The 19,138-nt window shown below is 31.3% G+C and overlaps 2 protein-coding genes across 2 annotated transcripts in view; one reads left to right on the top strand and one right to left on the bottom strand.

Annotated features, from left to right (window-relative positions):
- Positions 1-2,415: 2,415 nt before the first annotated feature.
- HELRODRAFT_179084 (hypothetical protein) lies at positions 2,416-3,967 on the bottom strand (the record flags this gene model as incomplete). The annotated part of the gene is made up of 3 exons (XM_009027949.1): positions 2,416-2,616; positions 3,097-3,242; positions 3,874-3,967. The coding sequence occupies 3 exons, from the start codon at positions 3,965-3,967 to the stop codon at positions 2,416-2,418; spliced, it is 441 nt and encodes a 146-aa protein (XP_009026197.1).
- A 1,864-nt stretch (positions 3,968-5,831) lies between these two features.
- HELRODRAFT_86576 (hypothetical protein) overlaps positions 5,832-19,138 on the top strand; it is a gene marked incomplete at both ends in the record, with an annotated part of 38,909 nt that continues 25,602 nt past the window's right edge. Inside the window, 11 exons of the mRNA XM_009027938.1 lie at positions 5,832-6,104; positions 7,520-7,675; positions 8,776-8,865; positions 8,932-9,024; positions 9,083-9,187; positions 12,664-12,802; positions 12,867-12,981; positions 13,384-13,574; positions 14,275-14,396; positions 17,845-17,963; positions 18,659-18,861. Of these exons, the coding sequence (XP_009026186.1) occupies positions 5,832-6,104; positions 7,520-7,675; positions 8,776-8,865; positions 8,932-9,024; positions 9,083-9,187; positions 12,664-12,802; positions 12,867-12,981; positions 13,384-13,574; positions 14,275-14,396; positions 17,845-17,963; positions 18,659-18,861 (1,606 nt within the window). The remainder of the gene's footprint in view (positions 6,105-7,519; positions 7,676-8,775; positions 8,866-8,931; positions 9,025-9,082; positions 9,188-12,663; positions 12,803-12,866; positions 12,982-13,383; positions 13,575-14,274; positions 14,397-17,844; positions 17,964-18,658; positions 18,862-19,138) is intronic.

Raw genomic sequence — 19,138 nt, 5'->3', positions numbered from 1 at the left:
GATTTTCTAACCTTATCTAGCAACTGTCTAACTCGGTATAAATTTTTTAAATGAGTAATGCTGGAAACTGAAATCATCTCGATGTGGTCTTTCATGGACAGTCTATCATCCAGCAACACCTCCAAATTAGAAGCTGTTTTACTGAAAGATATATTTACATCTCCTACTTTGATTGAAGTGATATTCATCTTTGATAACTGTTGCTATGTCCCAACAGGGAGGAACTGAGTCTTACATTGGTTTAACTTTAATAAATTATCTGACATCCAACGGCCAACATCTGACATACATCTGCTGAATCTGTTCATCTCGTCTGCAATTGAATCTGGAGAACTGGTGATCAGCACCTGAATGTCATCTGCAAAAGCATGACAAACGAATCCGTGAAAACTAATTATTTTTATTATATCCAATGTATAAAGCAGAAACAGGATGGGTTCCAACACAAATCCTTGAGGCACTCCCAATTGGACCAATGATACATGTGTTTTTAAATGCAACCCGTTGTGTACTATTCTTAAGATATGACCTGAACCAGTCATGGGCAACTCCAAGAACACCATAACTGCACAGCAATCTCTTTAAAAGTATTTCATGATCCACACAATCGAATGCTGATGACATATCAAGGAATGATAGTACCATTATGTTTTGAACTTCAGTTGCAGCAAACAAACTTGATAAAACACAACAATGCAGAATTTGGTTTATTTGTTGATAGGGTTGTTCCTTTTGTACTGGTGCTGTCTGGGCGCCATCATGTTGCACCGTGGTTTGATGATGATTGCAAGGCTTCAAAACGAAAATCTAGAAAAAAAGAAAGAATTTTTAGAAAAAGTTGTAAATTGTCTGATAAAAATAAATGGATATTGGCCCTTAAAGAAAAAACTGCAATTTATTCAAACAAACGTAAAGTATATTGGAAAAAAGTTGTCAATGAAAACAGTAAAACTGATGTCAGGAAAGAAGTGTTTCATTCACCAACAAAGTCCTGTCAACTAGATATTTTAGCAACGCGTTTTTTTTAAAAAAACATTTTGAATTGTTTTATCCATTTATGACCAGTTTGATAAATCTGTGCATGAGAGTAGGTTGCTTCCTCACACCTTGTAAACAAGCAATTGTTGTGTCGTTGTTGAAAAAAAAGTGATGCAGATCCAGGTGACTTCAGTAATTATCGACCTATCAGCAATCTGTCATTTATATCAAAACTTATTGAAAGAATTGTGTCGAGACAATTGCTTGCTCATTTGAATGATAATAATCTCATGCCTGCACATCAATCCGGTTTTAGATGATTTCACTCCACTGAAACTGCCCTGCTACATGTTCTCTCAAGGATTTATGCTGAGATGGATGCTCAAAACATTTCCTTGTTGGCATTTTTGGACATGAGCTCGGCTTTCGACAGTGTTAATCATGAAATGTTACTGCTCAGGCTACATCAAAATTTTTGAATATCTGGGGAAATAATAAATTGGTTCAGAAGCTACTTGATTGGCAACAGCAGGTTTCGTTCAACGGGAGTTTGTCCTACGTCAGTGTGGTTCGCTCTGGTGTGCCGCAGGGATCTGTTTTGGGTCCTTTATTACTTCTGCTTTATACATTTGATGTGCTGAAGAAAATTTATTCCTATAATTTTAAAAGCCATGCATATACAGACGACATTCAAATTATGTTATCAGGTAAACTGAAGTTATTTCAAGACGAGATTACGAGATTCATTGAATGTATGGCGGAGGTTAATCTGTGGATGTCGAGAAATGAAATGAAGCTTAACCAGGGTAAAACAAAATTTCTTCCTATTGGTACCTGACAGCAGTTGGCAGACTTGGATATAAATTCAGTTGTTATGAATGATAAAAAAAATAGATTTCTGTAAAGCACTGTTGAATCTAGGTTTTATAATTGATTCAAACCTAACAATGAAATCTCATTTTAAAATGATCTCTATATCATGCTTGGCACAAATTAGAATGAAACAAATTCGAGAATCACTTGATAAAGACGCAATGCAGACTCTGGTGCATGCGTTGGTGCACTCACGTGTCGATTATTGCAATAGTTTATTTTATGGACTCCCGACTATACGCTATATTAAGTTTTCTCTTAATAATAATAATAATAATAATAACAAAGCTGTTTCAGTGGAATGGAACTGACGATATCCAAACTGATATTTTGGCATAAGATTATTATTAGTCAAGTGGTTTAGTAGACACTTCATGACAACATGCTGCATTACTTTTAAGACAAATAACAAATTAGAAATTGGTCTGTAGTTTCATATCTCCCCATCATCACAACCTACTTTTTTCAGAATCGGAATAACTGTGGCATGCTTGAAATAGTCTGGCACTATGCTTTTCCGCAAGCAAAGATTTATGACACTTGTTAGAAAACATATGAAATACTTTATATACTTTTTAAAATGTTTGTTGGCATGATATCAAGTGAACACGTTTTAGACGGAGAATCAAATATAGTCTTCACGAGATCATTCTCAGTGATTTCAGGAAATGATTCAAACCCAGTGGTTCGTAATTGTCTATCTTCTGATAACGAAGTTGAAATACTAGATGACTTAACAGAATGAATAATTTTTTGCAACTTTATCTGTAAAAAAATTTTATAAAATCACAAGCTATATGAATGACATTCGCATCCTATAAGTTCTCACTTCGATTATTGCATAGAATTTTATTAATAATTGGTTACCTGTCCCTTTGGCTGCTACAAGTTTTGATCAAATTGTTCCAATGCCCAGTGCGTTTATCTGAATATAATTTATATTTTCCTTTCAATGAACTAACCCAGCTATCACGGTGCACACTTGACAAAGTTCTTCTGATTAGTCTCTCAAGCTTTCTGCAATATCGTTTGGCCCGTAAGCAATCATTAACAAACCAAGGTACATTGTTATCGAATCTTCTATAAATCACTCGCAGAGGCACACATCGGTCAACAATGTTTTTAATTCATTATTGAACAATTTTAATTCATTTCAACATTTTCACTTTTGCATGGACCAGATATTGGAGAATTTGCAATTGGTTGAATAATCTTATTTTCATTCGCATTTCTCCATGATCTGACTGTCAGTTTGGTTTTAAAACAACATATATGAGCAATTGATGCCTCAACCTTTACAAAACGATGATCCGAGAATATTCCACTTGGAGATACTTCAACTTCTAGAATCGGAAAATTTCTGGAAATAATGACCTGGTCAAGAATACCACCTAGCACATGAGTTGGTTCGTGTACATGATTGATCATTTGAAATGCATCAAGTATTTCATTCAAGCGAATTGTGTGTAAATCATTAACTCTTTCAATATGCACGTTGAAATTCCACATCATCAAAATTTTGGCGTTTAACATCGTAAGATATTCTAAAACGGATACAAGTTCATCAAAAAACAATGAAGAAATCTGCATCGAACCCGGTTTGTAAACAGCAAGTAAAATAAACTGATACCCATTGATTGAAAATCGAATGGCAATAGCTTCAAATGTAGCAAATATTGGTAAGATAAACTTTTTATAACCAAAATCCTTAAGGAAATATACAATCAAGCCACCATGACCTGGATCGTGCTGCCTAACATAATCGACATACCAGAACCCAGGCGCAATAGCCAACCGAACAGAATTATTACCAACCGTACCATGCCAAGCTTCGGTGAGCACCAAGACATCAGCCCATCAAATATCAAACCATGAACATTATTTAATTAGACGCAATTGACTAAACATTCGACAACCCAATCCCCATTTTATTTTGAATTTTACCATCAATACCATTCTTCCACAAAACACAAGAATGATTTTTAACCAACCAAATTAAACCATATATAGAACCACACATACCATTTGCCAATTCAATTATTTCTCCTTTCGAAACCGCACTATTTTCCACCTTCCCACCTTCCCTCTCACCCGATATAAAAAACCTTTTTTGCATCCCTCCTCCGCCACCCTGGCTTTGTTGAGCAACTTTTTAAATACAGCTCTTTGATCGATACTGAGATCATCGTTTATTTTTCTAATGCCGTTGAAAACAAGTGACTGCTTCAATATTATTAAATTTAATCAAAATTGGTCTAATAACGCTAAAATTTTTTTTGCCCAGTCTCCTCAGTTTTAGAACATTTATTTTTTTGCATACCCCTTCAGTCAAATGATCGATTATTTGGCAAATCTTGCTTTGTCATCTAGTCCCTCCTTCAATCTGAATATTATTACATTAGATTCTCTTTCCTTGTTATCCACGTCATCCTGCAACTTTATCTGAACAATTTTTACGTCTTGATTAATTGATTGAACGCTTTTTTCCATTTCGCCACTAACAACACTGGCAAATGATCTATTTAATTTAGACTTTAAGTTGGCGATCTCACCAGAAAGCCTAGAACCAGATGTATCTATCTGCATAAGTTTGTTCTCGTTTTTATCAATAATGGCTCTAATTGCAGCAACCTCAGATATAATTGTTTCAGTCACATCATTCAATTTTTTTATTTCTTTATTCAAATTTGGCTTTTCCTTTGTAGATTGTAGAGTCAAATTTGGATTTTCTTTGGTAAATTTGGTGGTATTTCTATTGACTTTGTCACCCGTAATGCAGTTACCCAAAGTGAACAACGTCAACAATCAATACAATGTTTAAAACAACTTAAAAATTCACTTAAGATTAAATCGTGTTCAACTAAACTAATTGTATAAGCCAATTTTTAAGACAGTAGTTTAGCTCCACAAATTGAGAGAATACAATAAACAGGAGTTGTTAACGACACTGTAATTTAACCTTAAAACGATTTGTAAGTAATTTGTTTAACTTTTATAATTAAATACAAAAATTTTCAAAGCAAATAAATATATTAATAATCATTATTTTTTCTTGAAACTTTTATATAAATTGTAAGTCAAAAACCGCACAAAAAACTATAAAAAATTACAAAAAAAAACAGAGAAAATTCTATCAATCGCGCAGTACAATCGTACAATATTTTATATTTGTATATTTATAATTATATAAATATATATATAAATATATATATAACTAACTGAAATATATATATATATACATATACACATATATATAAATATAAATATAAATATATATATATATATATATATTTGACGGCAAGAAAAAAAAAGAAATTTGATGGCAAGTATTTTTTTCGCTGATTATGTAAGTTCAGTTACGCGTAATTAATATTTTCAACAAAGAAACAATCCTTGCATTCTTCATGGCTTTAATAAGAATAGTCTAATTTTTCGAATCTCACAACTTGAAGATGTTCATATGTATGTATGTATATATATATATATATATATATATATATATGTATATATATATATATATATATATACGCACACTAATTTTATGTATGAGTTAAATAAACTTAATAATCAACTGAAATTCATCGTAAGCAGGATTGAAAAATTAAATAGAAAATTAAGCAACGCTAAAATTGCTGTGATTATTCTAAGCAATTGTGTATATATGCTGGTAGAAGACCAAATTCTTGACAGTATGTATATATATAAGTTACTGTTAGTTTGTTTCCTATGTTAATAAAGAATTAAATATTTTACGAGTCCTCTATATCTCTTTGTGTGAATTTTATATATATATATATATATATATTTTTTTTATTCGGTTATATATATATATATATATATATATATATATATATATATATATATATTTGCATTCGTGTTTATTTATTCATTTTATAATATACAGATTGGTTGGCGATGTATTTTTGCTAACCGGATTCTTATGCTACGTTGGTCCTTTCAACCAAGAATTTCGTTCCAGGATGATAAGTTCTTGGTTTAAATTAATCACACAACGTCATATTTCTCATTCCCAAAATTTAGTTATTACATCATCTCTTGTTGATGGCACAACAGTTGTAGAATGGAATCTTCAAGGCTTACCTAGCGATGAACTATCAACACAAAATGGTATTATTGTTACACAAGCGGGGAAATATCCACTTTTAATTGATCCACAAGGACAAGGAAGAACGTGGATTATGACAAAAGAAAAAAATAGAGATTTGACGGCAAGTATTTTTTTCGCTGATTATGTAAGTTCAGTTACACGTAATTAATATTTTCAACAAAGAAACAATCAAATGGTGGTAAGGGACCTTGCATTCTTCATGGCTTTAATAAGAATAGTCTAATTTTTCGAATTTCACAACTTGAAGATGTCGATATTCTTTTGACCGATTTTTAGCTTTTGGAACTTTTGGCAGATCTACATTAAAATTATCAGTGATATGATAGTTTGTTTGCATTTTTTCAGTTTATTAATAAATATAAGCCAACAAAAACGAGAATGAGTAAAACTTAATAGATGACAAGTTAACATAACGCAAGAAACAGTTACCGGAAATTATCTGAAATACCTTGGAGTTTTAATGCTAGTTATGATGAAAAGTTATGACTATTAAGCACTTTATTTAAATTAGTTGAGTTTGTCATTGTTACATTCTAAAATGAGCAATGTTATTATGTGGATGTTGTTCTTTGTATGTTGTGTTATTATGTAGATAGTTCTGGTTCTCTATCTTGATGTTGCGATGAATACCGTATCAACATAGGAGCAGGGAACTAGCGGATCACTGATGTGATGCTCGCTATCAAACTCGATTATCGTTAAACGAATGTATAGTGGTGACGAATTAAATTGATGACTTACGCAATTTAGTTATTATGTTATTTACGAAGATAAAAAATATTGTCTTTTAGCGAATTAAACACAAACTCACCCATTTTAGTTTTACAGTTCTTTTTCCAAAACAAGGTGATATATACGAATAAAATAAATGCTACGAGTAAAATCTATTTGTATGTCTTGAGTCCTATCTGTTGCGTGAGTTATGTTGTGTCCTTTCCGTCTTGTTCCGTCTCGTCTCTCGAGTAGACTCGTGTGTGTCTTATGTTCTTCTTCCCGTCTCGTCTCGTCTGTCGTGTAGTTCCGTGTGTGTCTTCTGTAGTTTCTCTCCCTGCTTAATGCTGCATCTCCTTATATAGGAGAGGGTGCCTGCGCGTTGGCGTTTTAGTTTCACATGCGTAAATGGTTGCATATGGATCTAATTACCTCGTCTGTAATACTTTGCATACCAGTCGTGATGAATTGCGGTCAAGTGTGTCTTTCTCTTATTTAATATTTCTCTTTGTGGTTTTGTCTGTGTATGTGTCTGTGTGTGTGCTTTTCGCTGCGTCAATATATTCCCTCTGTGGAACAATAAATACGTCAGTCATGTTTTTATGTGTTTTAGTCTTTGTATGTGTGTGTGTTGATTGATTTACATGATAATATCTAATGACCAATCGCTTCGCGATCTTTTCATTCATTATTAAATCAATGCAATGACACAAAGTGGATAGTCCTAAAGCATAATAGCATTTCTGTTTCAAAATGAATTGTTGGTGTAGCAATACAAAAAAACTGTTAAGCTTTATTTTACACATTCGCTTCATTAATTTTAACCAGGTGACAACATTTGGTCATAAGTATTATCGACAACAACTAGAAGATTGTTTATCATTGGGAAAACCTTTGTTAATTGAAGATGTTCAACAAGAGCTTGATTCTACACTAGACAATGTTCTTGATAAAAATTATCTCAAAATGGGTACCGGGTACAAGGTTTGATTTGAAACTATTTGAGTTTTTGTTAAACAAATTTTCAAAATATGGAACCATAACTCAATGCAGCAACAACAAAATGACCAATAAAAATTTGTTTGACCATAATTATTTTGTTATAATTTTTTGTAACAAAGTGTTTCTTCAAAAATTATTCCAACAAAAATAAGCTTTACATTTTATTGGGGAATCGGATTAGACTAATTGATTTGCTTCTGATAAAACTCATAAAACATTATAGCATTAGAGGTCACGTTTTAAATTGGATCCAAAGTTATTTAAATCAAAGCTGGCAATATGTTTTATAATAAGATAATAATAATGGCAATATGTTTTATAATAATAAGAGTCTTTATTAAAAGTAATTCAAAATGGAGGACTGCAAGGGAGCATCCTGAGACTCATTTTTTTTAATATTTATTAATGATATACTAAACTCAACGAGTAGTTCAGAATTTTTTATGTTCTAACGACTCTTCTATGATACCATCAACTAACAATGTTTATAAACTGGAACCAAAGACTAACGAAAGTCAACGTTTCTCAATATAATAAAAATTAATATTAAAAAACAAAGCAATAATGACTGCAATAATGACAACAATAAAGATTGATGCCACTGTTAATGTTACTATTCAGTAACATTAACAGTAGCATCAATCTTCACATTAACAATCTATAAATTGAAAAAAAGGATTGTTTTATTGGGCGATCTTTTAAAAATTATGCAAAATATATTCTATTTAAAATGAACAAAAATATTGTTTAATTAATGTTATTTAAGATACTTTTAATTAAGATTACATTCTTTAGAATTTCATTCATTTTTATTTTTCATGAATAAAAATTATTAAAAAATTAAAAAAAACATAAGAGAAAAAGCGGCAAAACGGTTTAATCAGAAGGTAATCTCAAGCATTGTCTTCATAGTTTTTTTTGGAAAAGGTTTAAAATATTTGATAAAACAAATTTGGAGAAAATGATTATATTTTAAAATGTTAAGAGTTGTTGACAATTTATCATTTCTACCAATTAAATAGTATTAAATGCATTCATTGATGAAAAAGTTGTTTGAAACGTGTAATTTTTAAACGTTTTAGGTTTTGTTGGGAGATAAAGAATGCGATGTTATGAATGGATTTTTTATCTATTTTACAACAAAACTGCCAAACCCTGCTTTCTCTCCAGACGTTAGTTTAGAGTTGCTCAACGTTGTTTAGTTCATGAAATTCATTAAAATTTTTGCCAATTTTAAGATTTTTGCATTAGTCAATGTTATTGATTTTACGGTAACAATGAAAGGGTTGGAAGATCAACTTCTCAACAGAGTTGTGGTCGCGGAACAAAGTGTACGGTTATTTAATTGTTGTAGTATTTTTAATTTTTACATCGTTTTGTTTATTTTAGCAATTGGAAGCTGAAAGAGTAAAATTAATTGAAGATGTCAATATGAATAAGATTAAAATGAAAACCTTGGAAGCCAACTTGTTAGAAAAACTTTCTACAACAGAAGTAACTTTTATTTTGATATAACGGTCTTAAAAACATTCATTTTTTATATTTTTATACTAGAAAAATTAAAAAAATAATTAAGATTTTATACTCTTTTTAATTTTGATCGTAAAAATCTTTCGGTTCTTCATGAGCAAACATATGCAAGTGCATGTTGAAGTATTGGTGCTGCCAAATAAAAATTCGAATGTCAATGTTTTTGTTGTTGATAATTTCCTTCATTCACTCTCTCTCTCTCCCCCCCTCTCTCTTTTTATTTTCCTTTCTTTTTCTCACTTCTTTTTCTTTTTAAATCTTTAAAGAATCAAAAAATACTGAGCCAAATTTTTTAAAATTTTATATGTAAACGTTTTAGGGTACTGAGAAAAACGTAGATATGGTTATAACTGCTCAGACCTCGAATAGGATCGGTTTGGTAGTGAGAGGAAAAATTTGGCTGAAAAGATATGACTGAAAAACTAACTGATTGGTTTGAAGTTTTTTATGTAAACTAACTTTTCCTCTCATTGTTTTATCGTACGCAAGTAATGAGTTCTCCAGAGTTGATATCTGTAAAGTGACTTGTAAGTTTGTTAGCGACCTAAATATAGAAAACTTCCTTGAGTAAGTTATCATTTTCAATGTTTTAAAAACCTGTTGGCAACCAGCAAATGACCGAGTGAGCTATAATGGAAATCGACGCAAAACTTAGCAACAGAGCCGTTAAAAACAGAACAAAAGTACAAACTTCGAACAGATTGAAATTTAAAACTACGCAAACTAAAAATACAGCCACATAGAATTGATATATGTTTGATAATAAGCCTGATTTATCAGTAAATAGTATGTTATGCTAATTATTTCATTGTTTTTGTTTAAGTTAATGAATCAATCAATCCTCGTTTATAGTCTCCATCCGTTATGGGTTGCACTTTTTTATTCTATTCATCAGTTTCTGTCTCCAAGCCAATCTATCCATTGCGTCTGTCTCCTTGAAACTAATTGCCTTCAAGTTCTCCTGTATGGTCTGCGTCTAGGACTTTTTTGGGCGACCTCTTGGGTGAATGCTAGGCATCTGGTGCTCTGTAACGGAAATTATTGCATTGTTTTCGCTTTGCTTCACATGGCCAAACCAGCGTAGGCGATGACGACGACATGCATCCTTCAACGTGCACAGTCCCGATCGGTTCAGGATCTCGGTTGTATGGGTATGGTCCCTTAGGTCAATATGTTGCATCCAATGAATCATCTTCATGTCAGTTCGGTGAAGCGGCTGCTTGAGTTTTGTTGTCATCGGACACGTCTCTGCACCATACATCAGAACAGAACGTATAGCTGTGTTATATAGTTTTGAGCGCAGCGGTAGAGGAATACTACGCCGCATCAATACAATCCAGCATATCTCTCAAATACTGAAATGAAGTAACAGTTTCGATTCCGGTTCTGTTAGTATCATTATCTGGGCTCCGTTGTCGCGGGTTGATGCAGGCGGGGCATACGAAATCAGTCACTTTCCTTAGTGAGCCGGTAATTCTCGAGCATCGTCTGTGACACCACTGCTGACATCTTGGGCATTTGATCCAATTGCTTCCAACTCTATCCCCACACACCGAACATGGTCAATGATCAGAGCACAGGCTCAGCGGTACCATTATTATTATTATTATCATAGTTTTTGTTCTGTCAAGGTTTAACATTAGCCCATGTTTGGCAAGCTGGGTATTCCAGACCTCAAACTTTCTAGCTTTCTGCATATATAAAAAATATGTTATCTGATCGTATCGGTTAGGTTATTTTTTCCATCACCGTGATGAAGAGCAGGGAGCTGAGTATTGATCCCTGCTGGACGCCGACGTTAATATAAAATTCATTCGTGTTACCGGCTGTTGTGCTGACCAGAGTTTTTGTGTTAGAGCATGTTGCCATAACCAGCCGAACCAGATGTTTGGGAACAAGCTGTCTACGTAGATTTTACCTGATTGTCCCACGAAGCACTCTGTCAATAGCCTTCTCTAAGTCCACAAAGACATGGAACAGTTGCTTTTGCTTCGCCATGTATTTTTCCTGTAGTTGACGAATGATATAGGTAGCATTAATGGTAGATCTCCCTGCCATGAAGCTGTACTGTAACTACCTATTGAAACGCACGACAACAGTCTTCTCTCAATGACTTTTCAATAACTTTTATGAGATGTTCCAGAAGACGTATACCCCGATATGAGGAGCATTTCAGTGGATCTCTTTTTCTTTTATATATCGGCACAGTTGTGCTACTGTTCCATTCCACTGGTAGTATCGATTTAATTCACATCTCCCGACAGATGTGTAAGAGGGCTCGGAAGCCTGCCCCACCAGATGCCTTGATGATATCATTTGTAAGTTCAGACGGATCAGCCGCTTTGCCCATCTTTAATGCCTTCAGGGCATCCGTAGGCTTCTCAGCTGTGATGCCCTGAATTGGTCCTTCCACCGGAAGTGCATCAAAATCCACCCCAATCGGGTTTGTTTCATTCAATAACTTATCGAAGTAATCGTTCCAGTGATCTTTCACTTCATTCTGCAAAATTATTATGGTGCCTTTATTATTCTTTATGCATGTGGCACCAACAATATTCTTTTTCAGTCTTTTGGCCTGATTTGCTAATCGGTAGAATGACCGAATTTGTTCGCTTTTGCTTCCAGACAGCCATACCTTGCATTGATGTGCATGAGCTATCGCAACCTGACATTCGCTTTTGTGTTCTTTGATCTGTATGTCTTTCGATCTTCATCAAAATTTAATTTAATGAAACTTTGCTATTTACATTTATTATTTCCAGGGCGTTACAAAGTACGCCTATTAGTGTTATATAATATAATAATAATCGTGACTATCGTTAGTGTTGTTTGCGTTGTTGTTAAACTTGTCGTTTTAATCTTTTGATGGACCTGGTATCGTTTTGGACCCTAAGATATTATTATGGTTTTTGAAATATTTAGTGAATACATCATGTTTGAGGATGAGTTAACGAAGCATTTTGTTGCATTCCCAATAAAAATGACATTTAACATATTTTTGGTTGAACATTTTCTCAAAATGTTTAACTTGTTTTTTGATGTGAAATTATTTTAAATGCTTCAAAGTAGTAATAAATTTGTTTTTCGAATTAAAATTCGCAACTATGACAACAATTTTTTTTAGTTGTAATTCAATCATCTAACTTTTTGTTGTGTTCCATAAAGACTTGACATTTTTAAACTTGCCTTAGTTTGAACGGCAACATATTTCAAAATTATAAACACCGTAATAACATTAGCTCGGCAATAAACGCTAAGAGGAAGTTCTATTTCTTCATTCCAAAAAAAATTATAATGATAGCCGGGTGTAAAACCGAGTGTATTCTTTTTTTACTTCATCTTCAAGATGGCTGTGTTTTTTAATTTTTAAAACATTTGCTTGTTGTAGTTTGTTGAAAAAATATCTTTAAATAAACTAAATTTACTGTAAAATTTTTGAGGGCTCTCTTCTAGATGATGAATCAGTCCTCATCGTTTTGAACACAACAAAAGCTACAGCCGCGGATGTAAGTGAACAGCTGGCAATTGCTGATGAAACAGAATTAAAAATAAACAAAGCTAGAGAAGAATATAGACCAGGTTTGAATTTTAAAATAATTTTAATTTCATTTCTATATTTTTGAAAATTTGTAACAACTTCTAGTTGCAACACGTGGAAGTATACTCTATTTTTTGCTATGTGAAATGAGCCTTGTAAACTGCATGTACCAGACTTCTTTAAAACAGTTTCTTCACCTCTTTGATTTGTCGCTTGAAAAGTATTCTATTTTTTATTATTTTTTTGAATTTAAATTGAAAATTTTGTTTACTTTTACTAAGGTAAATTTAAAAAAAAATAAAAGGACAAAAATTTAAGGAAAATTGTATAAATTTAAATGTTAAAAAAATCATATATAAATTTCATTAACTAAATTTTTGGCATTTCATACATTATTAGTTTCATTTAATAGTTAGGGTATGTATTCAAATAAACGATTAAACTTTTTTTTATATCGAAATATAACTGTACTATAATTATTTCAAATAATGGTATAATGATCTAATGGTATATCTAATCATTTGATATTTATAAATCTAAAATATAATTTTAATAAATTTCAACATTTATATCAGTAATATTATTTTAATATTTAGTTGAACTTAAAAATAATTGTTCTTAGCTCGGAAAAGACCCATATTGTAGGAAAGCGATTAACCAATATCATAGATCATTTAACGTTTGAAGTTTTTAAATTCACATGTCGTGGCTTGTACGAAGAACATAAATTTTTATTATCTCTTTTTCTTGCGCTGAAAAAAGACCTACAGGCAAATAGTATTCAACAGATGGAATTCAACACTTTAATTAAAGGTTTGTATATCTACTTCTTTTTTAATTGAATTTGATAAAATTGTATTTCATTTACGAAATGACAAAAATCAGTACGATATTTTATCCGTACTTTTCCGAATTCTTTCGAAATATTTGAAACACGTTTAACGACAAAGCATTTTTATCTAATTTTTGATGATTTCTGGGTACCAATGCAAATCGAGAAAACTATCGGTTTATTCATAATGTGTAAGATCCTATTGATTCTTCAACACTAATGCTTTCACGGGCATGTTCCAAACTTTGGATGTTGCTATATTTTCTCTATCTGAGAAGTTGGCTAGATATTGGAGAAGAGGGAGTGCTAGTTAACTATTAATATTAGAAGTTGTAACAAACAAAAATATTTTAACCTCATTATTTCAAAAAGTGATAACTTAGATAAATATAACATCAAAGTTAGTCAAAATTAGTTATTGGTGATCAGGGGTTTTATTTGCATTATTGTGAAATTTTCACTCCATTATTGATTTAATGAGTTATTTTATCAACTTAATATGAACTTGTAATTTAAAGGGACGATGTTTTAAAAAGGCTTCAAAATTCCAAATTCTTGAAAACTATGTTTATTTATTAATTAACCAATTAATATATTTTTCTTTTTGAAAATATTTGTTATTCAAATTAGTTTTGGTCAAATTTGACTAAACTGAAATATGTGAATTATTATTGAAACAAGGTGGTGCATCATTAGACATGAACTCAGTGCCTCATAAGCCTTTTAAATGGATTACTGACACTATTTGGCTCAATATTATACAAGTCTCCAAACTGCACGGGTTTTTCGAAGTTCCTAATCAAGTATTTTTTTATTAAATTATAGATTTTGAAATTGAATACATTGGAATTGAATACATTTAAATTATATATTAATTAATATTAAATTATATATATATTCATATATATATACAATTATTTATAAATATCACTGCGTTTTCGGCATTATTCAATTTGTAGTTGAGTTTCTCAATTTTTTTAACGAAACTTTTATCATCTTGATGAAGTTTATTAAGGTTAAATAAAAAACGTTTAATATTTGACATTTTTGACAAAACATTATTAATAACGTTATTACTACAGAAAAGCTCTTTTCGGCATCAACTGCCATCATTAGTGTAGTTATATAGTATTGTTCCGTCTTTGTGTCTTTGTTTTTACAGCGACTTTGATTGTAACTTAATTAGAATTAAAGTTAATCATGTGTTTCTTTGTTAGAAGAATATTGGTATTATTTAGTTGAATATTTATTGCTGGTTTACGTTTATTGATGAAAATTGATTCTGTTATCAAAAATTTGAAATATTCTCTTGTAATAAATTGCTTTGGTGTTATTGTCTAAAATTTCTCTTGTTATAACAGTGTTATGTTGTTCCATTAGGTGGTCTTTTATTGCTCCATGTTGCTTATGCATAGTGAGTCTTCTCGTTAATGTTGTTGTAGTCATTCCGATGTATTTAGAATTTTGATGCTCGCACCCACCAATTTTACATGTGAATGAATAAATCAAATGATAACTTTTCTTGTCCGAGGAAGGTTTAATGTCAGAATTGGTTTTTATTATTAAAGATGATGTTTTCCTGTTCGTGTAGTAAATTCTTAATTTTTTTGAGCTGTTTGTATCTATGACTTTAACATTGTTATTTATTATCTTTTTCATTATTTTTTTCAGAATTATTCAGAATTGGTTTTTATTATTAAAGATGATGTTTTCCTGTTCGTGTTGTAAATTCTTAATTTTTTTGAGCTGTTTGTATCTATGACTTTAACATTGTTATTTATTATTTTTTTCATTATTTTTTCATCTGTTTTATATGACGAGGACATACTATTTTTATAATAAATTATGATGTTTTTTATATTGTTGTTATTGTCGTTTGTATTTTCATTGTTAAGTTGTTGTTCTTTGCGGTGAATTATTTTCTTTATTTGTGATAGTTTGTATCCATTATTAATTAGGAGATTGGTTACTCGTTGGAGTTCTTTTTCTCTATCTTCTGTTTTTGATGAGTGAGTATACGCCCTGTTAACGAAGGCACTGATCGTACTGGTTAGGAATGTTTCAGTGCACCCACTAATCCCATTGAGACAGAGTGCTTTGTTCGTTGGTTTTGTGTAGACCGTAGTTGTGAATTTATTTATTTCATTCTTTTTAAGCACGTCTAGGAATGGTAATTTATTATCAGTTGATTTTTCTATAGTAAATTTCAATTTATGTTGTTTGTTGTAATCGATTTAAAACGACACGTCATTGGTACGTTTATTGATATAAAAAAAGCATTTGACTCTTTCGATCATGAGTTGTTGTTAACGAAAATGTCGCATGATGGAATTAAAAGACCTTTGTTAAAATGGTGTCAAAGTTACTTTGCAAATCGATCTCAATATGTTGTTATAGGTAAACATCATTCTTCCTTGTTGCCTATTGTCTCTGGAGTGCCTCAGGGTTCTGTACTTGACCATGTTTTTTTAAATATATTTATCAATGATTTAGATCGACTAAGGCTGTTGAATATATTATATATGCGAATGAGATGACACTATCATTTTGGCGGCAGGCGATTCCATAGAGGAAGTTGAATGTATTCTTATCTAAATACACTTACATATATATATATATATATATATGAGCATCTGGCCACATACACAACGTATCAATTCGAACATTGAAGATGGTATAGGAATACCGAAAAAGCTTTTTTGTTCTATCATGCATAAAATAAACAAAAATTTTGGTTTTGAACTCAAGAAACTTAAGAATGATCAATCGAAAAGTTAAACAGAAAGTTAACTAATAAACTAACGCCGAATATGCTGTGATGATATATATATATGTATATATATATATATATATATATATAAATTATTATTATTATTATTATTAGATTATTTATGTATAAAGTGTCCTTTATTATTCTCAAAGGCGTTAACAATGCAAAAGTTGATTAAATGTTTCACTTCAATCAAATCATATCATGAAAAGTTTGTCTGAAAAGATGGTTCTTTAGTTTTCTTCGAAATTCAGTAATTGACAAACCACGATTTTGCAAGTCAACTGGCAAACTATTCCAAATCTTCGGTCTTATAGGAGTGAAATCTCTGCAACCCACAGCAAGCTGAGTTTGACGAATTGTTAACAAATCTAAATCGTTTGACCGTAACTTCTGGCACTGTACGGTGCATTTTTTGGAACAATTCTATCCATTAAATATTTTGGCGCTAATCCATTAATGCTTTTTTACACCAGTAGGGCAATTTTAAAAATAATTCTTTGTTGAACGGGCAACCAATGAAGATTGAAGAGAATAGGAGTAACATGATCAAAATATGAACCACCAGTTAACAACTTGGCAGCCCGATTTTGATTTAATTGTAACTGTGCAACATACTTTTTGGGTAAACCGTAGGATAAACTGTTGCAATAATCGATCCTCGAGTGAATGAACGAGTGAATTAAACATTGCAATGTATGCATATTTAGAGATCCTTTGATGAGTCTCAATTTTCTCAATTGGTAAGTACGTTTTTTAAACAACAACTTTATGTGCGATTGCATTGTCATGTTTGTGTCAAAAACAAATCCAAGAAATCCAAAATTCGATGACAGACTCTGATAGTGTTGATACCCACTCTATTCACTTGTTGCCATGTACCCACAGGCAAAAACTGGGTCTTGCATTGGTTTAACTTTAATCTGTGCCCCATCATCCAAACATCAATGGCTGATAAACACGATACTAAATTATCGACCACATCACCAAACGACGAGGGAGAGAAGTTGGCTATTATTTGGATGTCGTCAGCAAATGCATGAAACCTGAAATTGTACGACTCAATTATTGTGTAAACATCTGCTGTATAAAGCAAAAAGAGAATGGTACACCGTATGACAAAGCATCGACAGCTGCCAAATTTGTATATATATATATATTAATATATATATTATTATTTGTAATTTTTTAATATATATATTATTATTTGCATTAATTATGCTGGTAAAAGACCATAATTAATGCGTAAATTTCATAAATTACTGCATATATATTTATATATAAATTTATAGGTTAAATATATATATATATGTATATATGTTAATTGAATTAATCTCTATGACTACTTATTAAAATAACAAATTAATAAAAAATTAAAAGAAATTATGTGTTACATATTATCATATTACGCATTTATTAGAATTAAATTAATGATTTAAGCTAAATTTAAGCATTTTTTCATATATTCTAATATGTCTTAGATACAAAGAAATGAAAAGCAGTGGAAAGAATGGTTTGATAAAAGCGCACCAGAAGAAGAAATATTTCCAGATAATTACCACAACGTTCTCAGTACTTTCCAAAAATTGCTCTTCATAAGGTAACTTCAATTTTTATTATTTTGCAAATGCTACTTGGTTCCTAAATTTTTAAACTGTGATGTAAAAAATTGGGGACATCATAAATGGAATCGTGTTTAATATCATTTTTCAACTGTTTAATTTTTACATTTGTTTTACTAATTAACTCAGTCGGTACAATTGCCATGTCTCACGCTGTTATTACGCGATGCCCTGTTTCGATGTCTGTCCGAAACTCAAAAAAAATCATTTGTCGTGCTTGTGCTTGTATACATAATGTGGCAAGCCTTTGCGGCACGAATGTTTTATTATAAGAATATAATGGCATGTAATCAGTTCTCCTTTGACAGCTGCATAACTAAGAATAAAAACTATGTGGTTTTAATGTGACCGTTGTCATTTGCGTTGTTTGATTGTATTTAATTCGTGTTTATGCATTTTAGCAATGTGTTGTTTGTGTGATTGCGTTTTTTTTTACTTCAGTTGAAAATTTTGCTCATTGTTTACAGCATTTAAATTTTTGTGGCAGTTAAAAGCATTGAATCTCAAAATGCTTTTTTCATTATTTGAATTGTATTTTGATAAAAGCTGGTCATTAAACCTAAACTTTTATTTTTGAATTCTCTAATTTTTAAGTTCTAGATAATTTCGTTGCCGATTTGAACATATTTTAACAAACTTATGTTTTCGTGTGCTTAAATTTTTTTACTGCCAGATCCTTATGCCCAGATAGAACTATTGCCCAAGCAAGAAAATACATAGCAGAATCTATGGGTTCCCGTTATATTGATAGTGTTATATTAGATTTAAAAGAAATGTGGGAAGAAAGTAATCCCAAATGCCCCTTAATTTGTTTGCTTTCAATGGGATCTGATCCGACTAGTCAAATTGAAGATTTAGCTAAAAAATCTGGCATTGGTTTGTTTTTAAAAATTTTAAGTTTTTAAATATTTCTAGTAGTATGTTTTGTACGACAAAATGTCTTGTCGACATATGAAAAACAATATTTTCTGGATACAAAATCAAAAGAGGTAAAAATTTTGCAAGATTGACATAAATTATATAAAAATAGAGTTTAGCAGTTAAAATTTCAGTGGTTGATAAGCTACAGCCATCCCGCAGGTCAGCAAAGTGTGCTTTCCTGGCTCGCTAAGTGTAATCATCTTCAACACTCTGCTGTGCTGATGTATGAAAT

Source organism: Helobdella robusta (assembly GCF_000326865.2).
Source record: "Helobdella robusta unplaced genomic scaffold HELROscaffold_52, whole genome shotgun sequence".
Classification (NCBI taxonomy): domain Eukaryota; kingdom Metazoa; phylum Annelida; class Clitellata; order Rhynchobdellida; family Glossiphoniidae; genus Helobdella; species Helobdella robusta.
The sequence above is the reverse complement of the archived record's forward strand: the minus strand, read 5'-3'. Positions and strand labels throughout refer to the sequence as shown.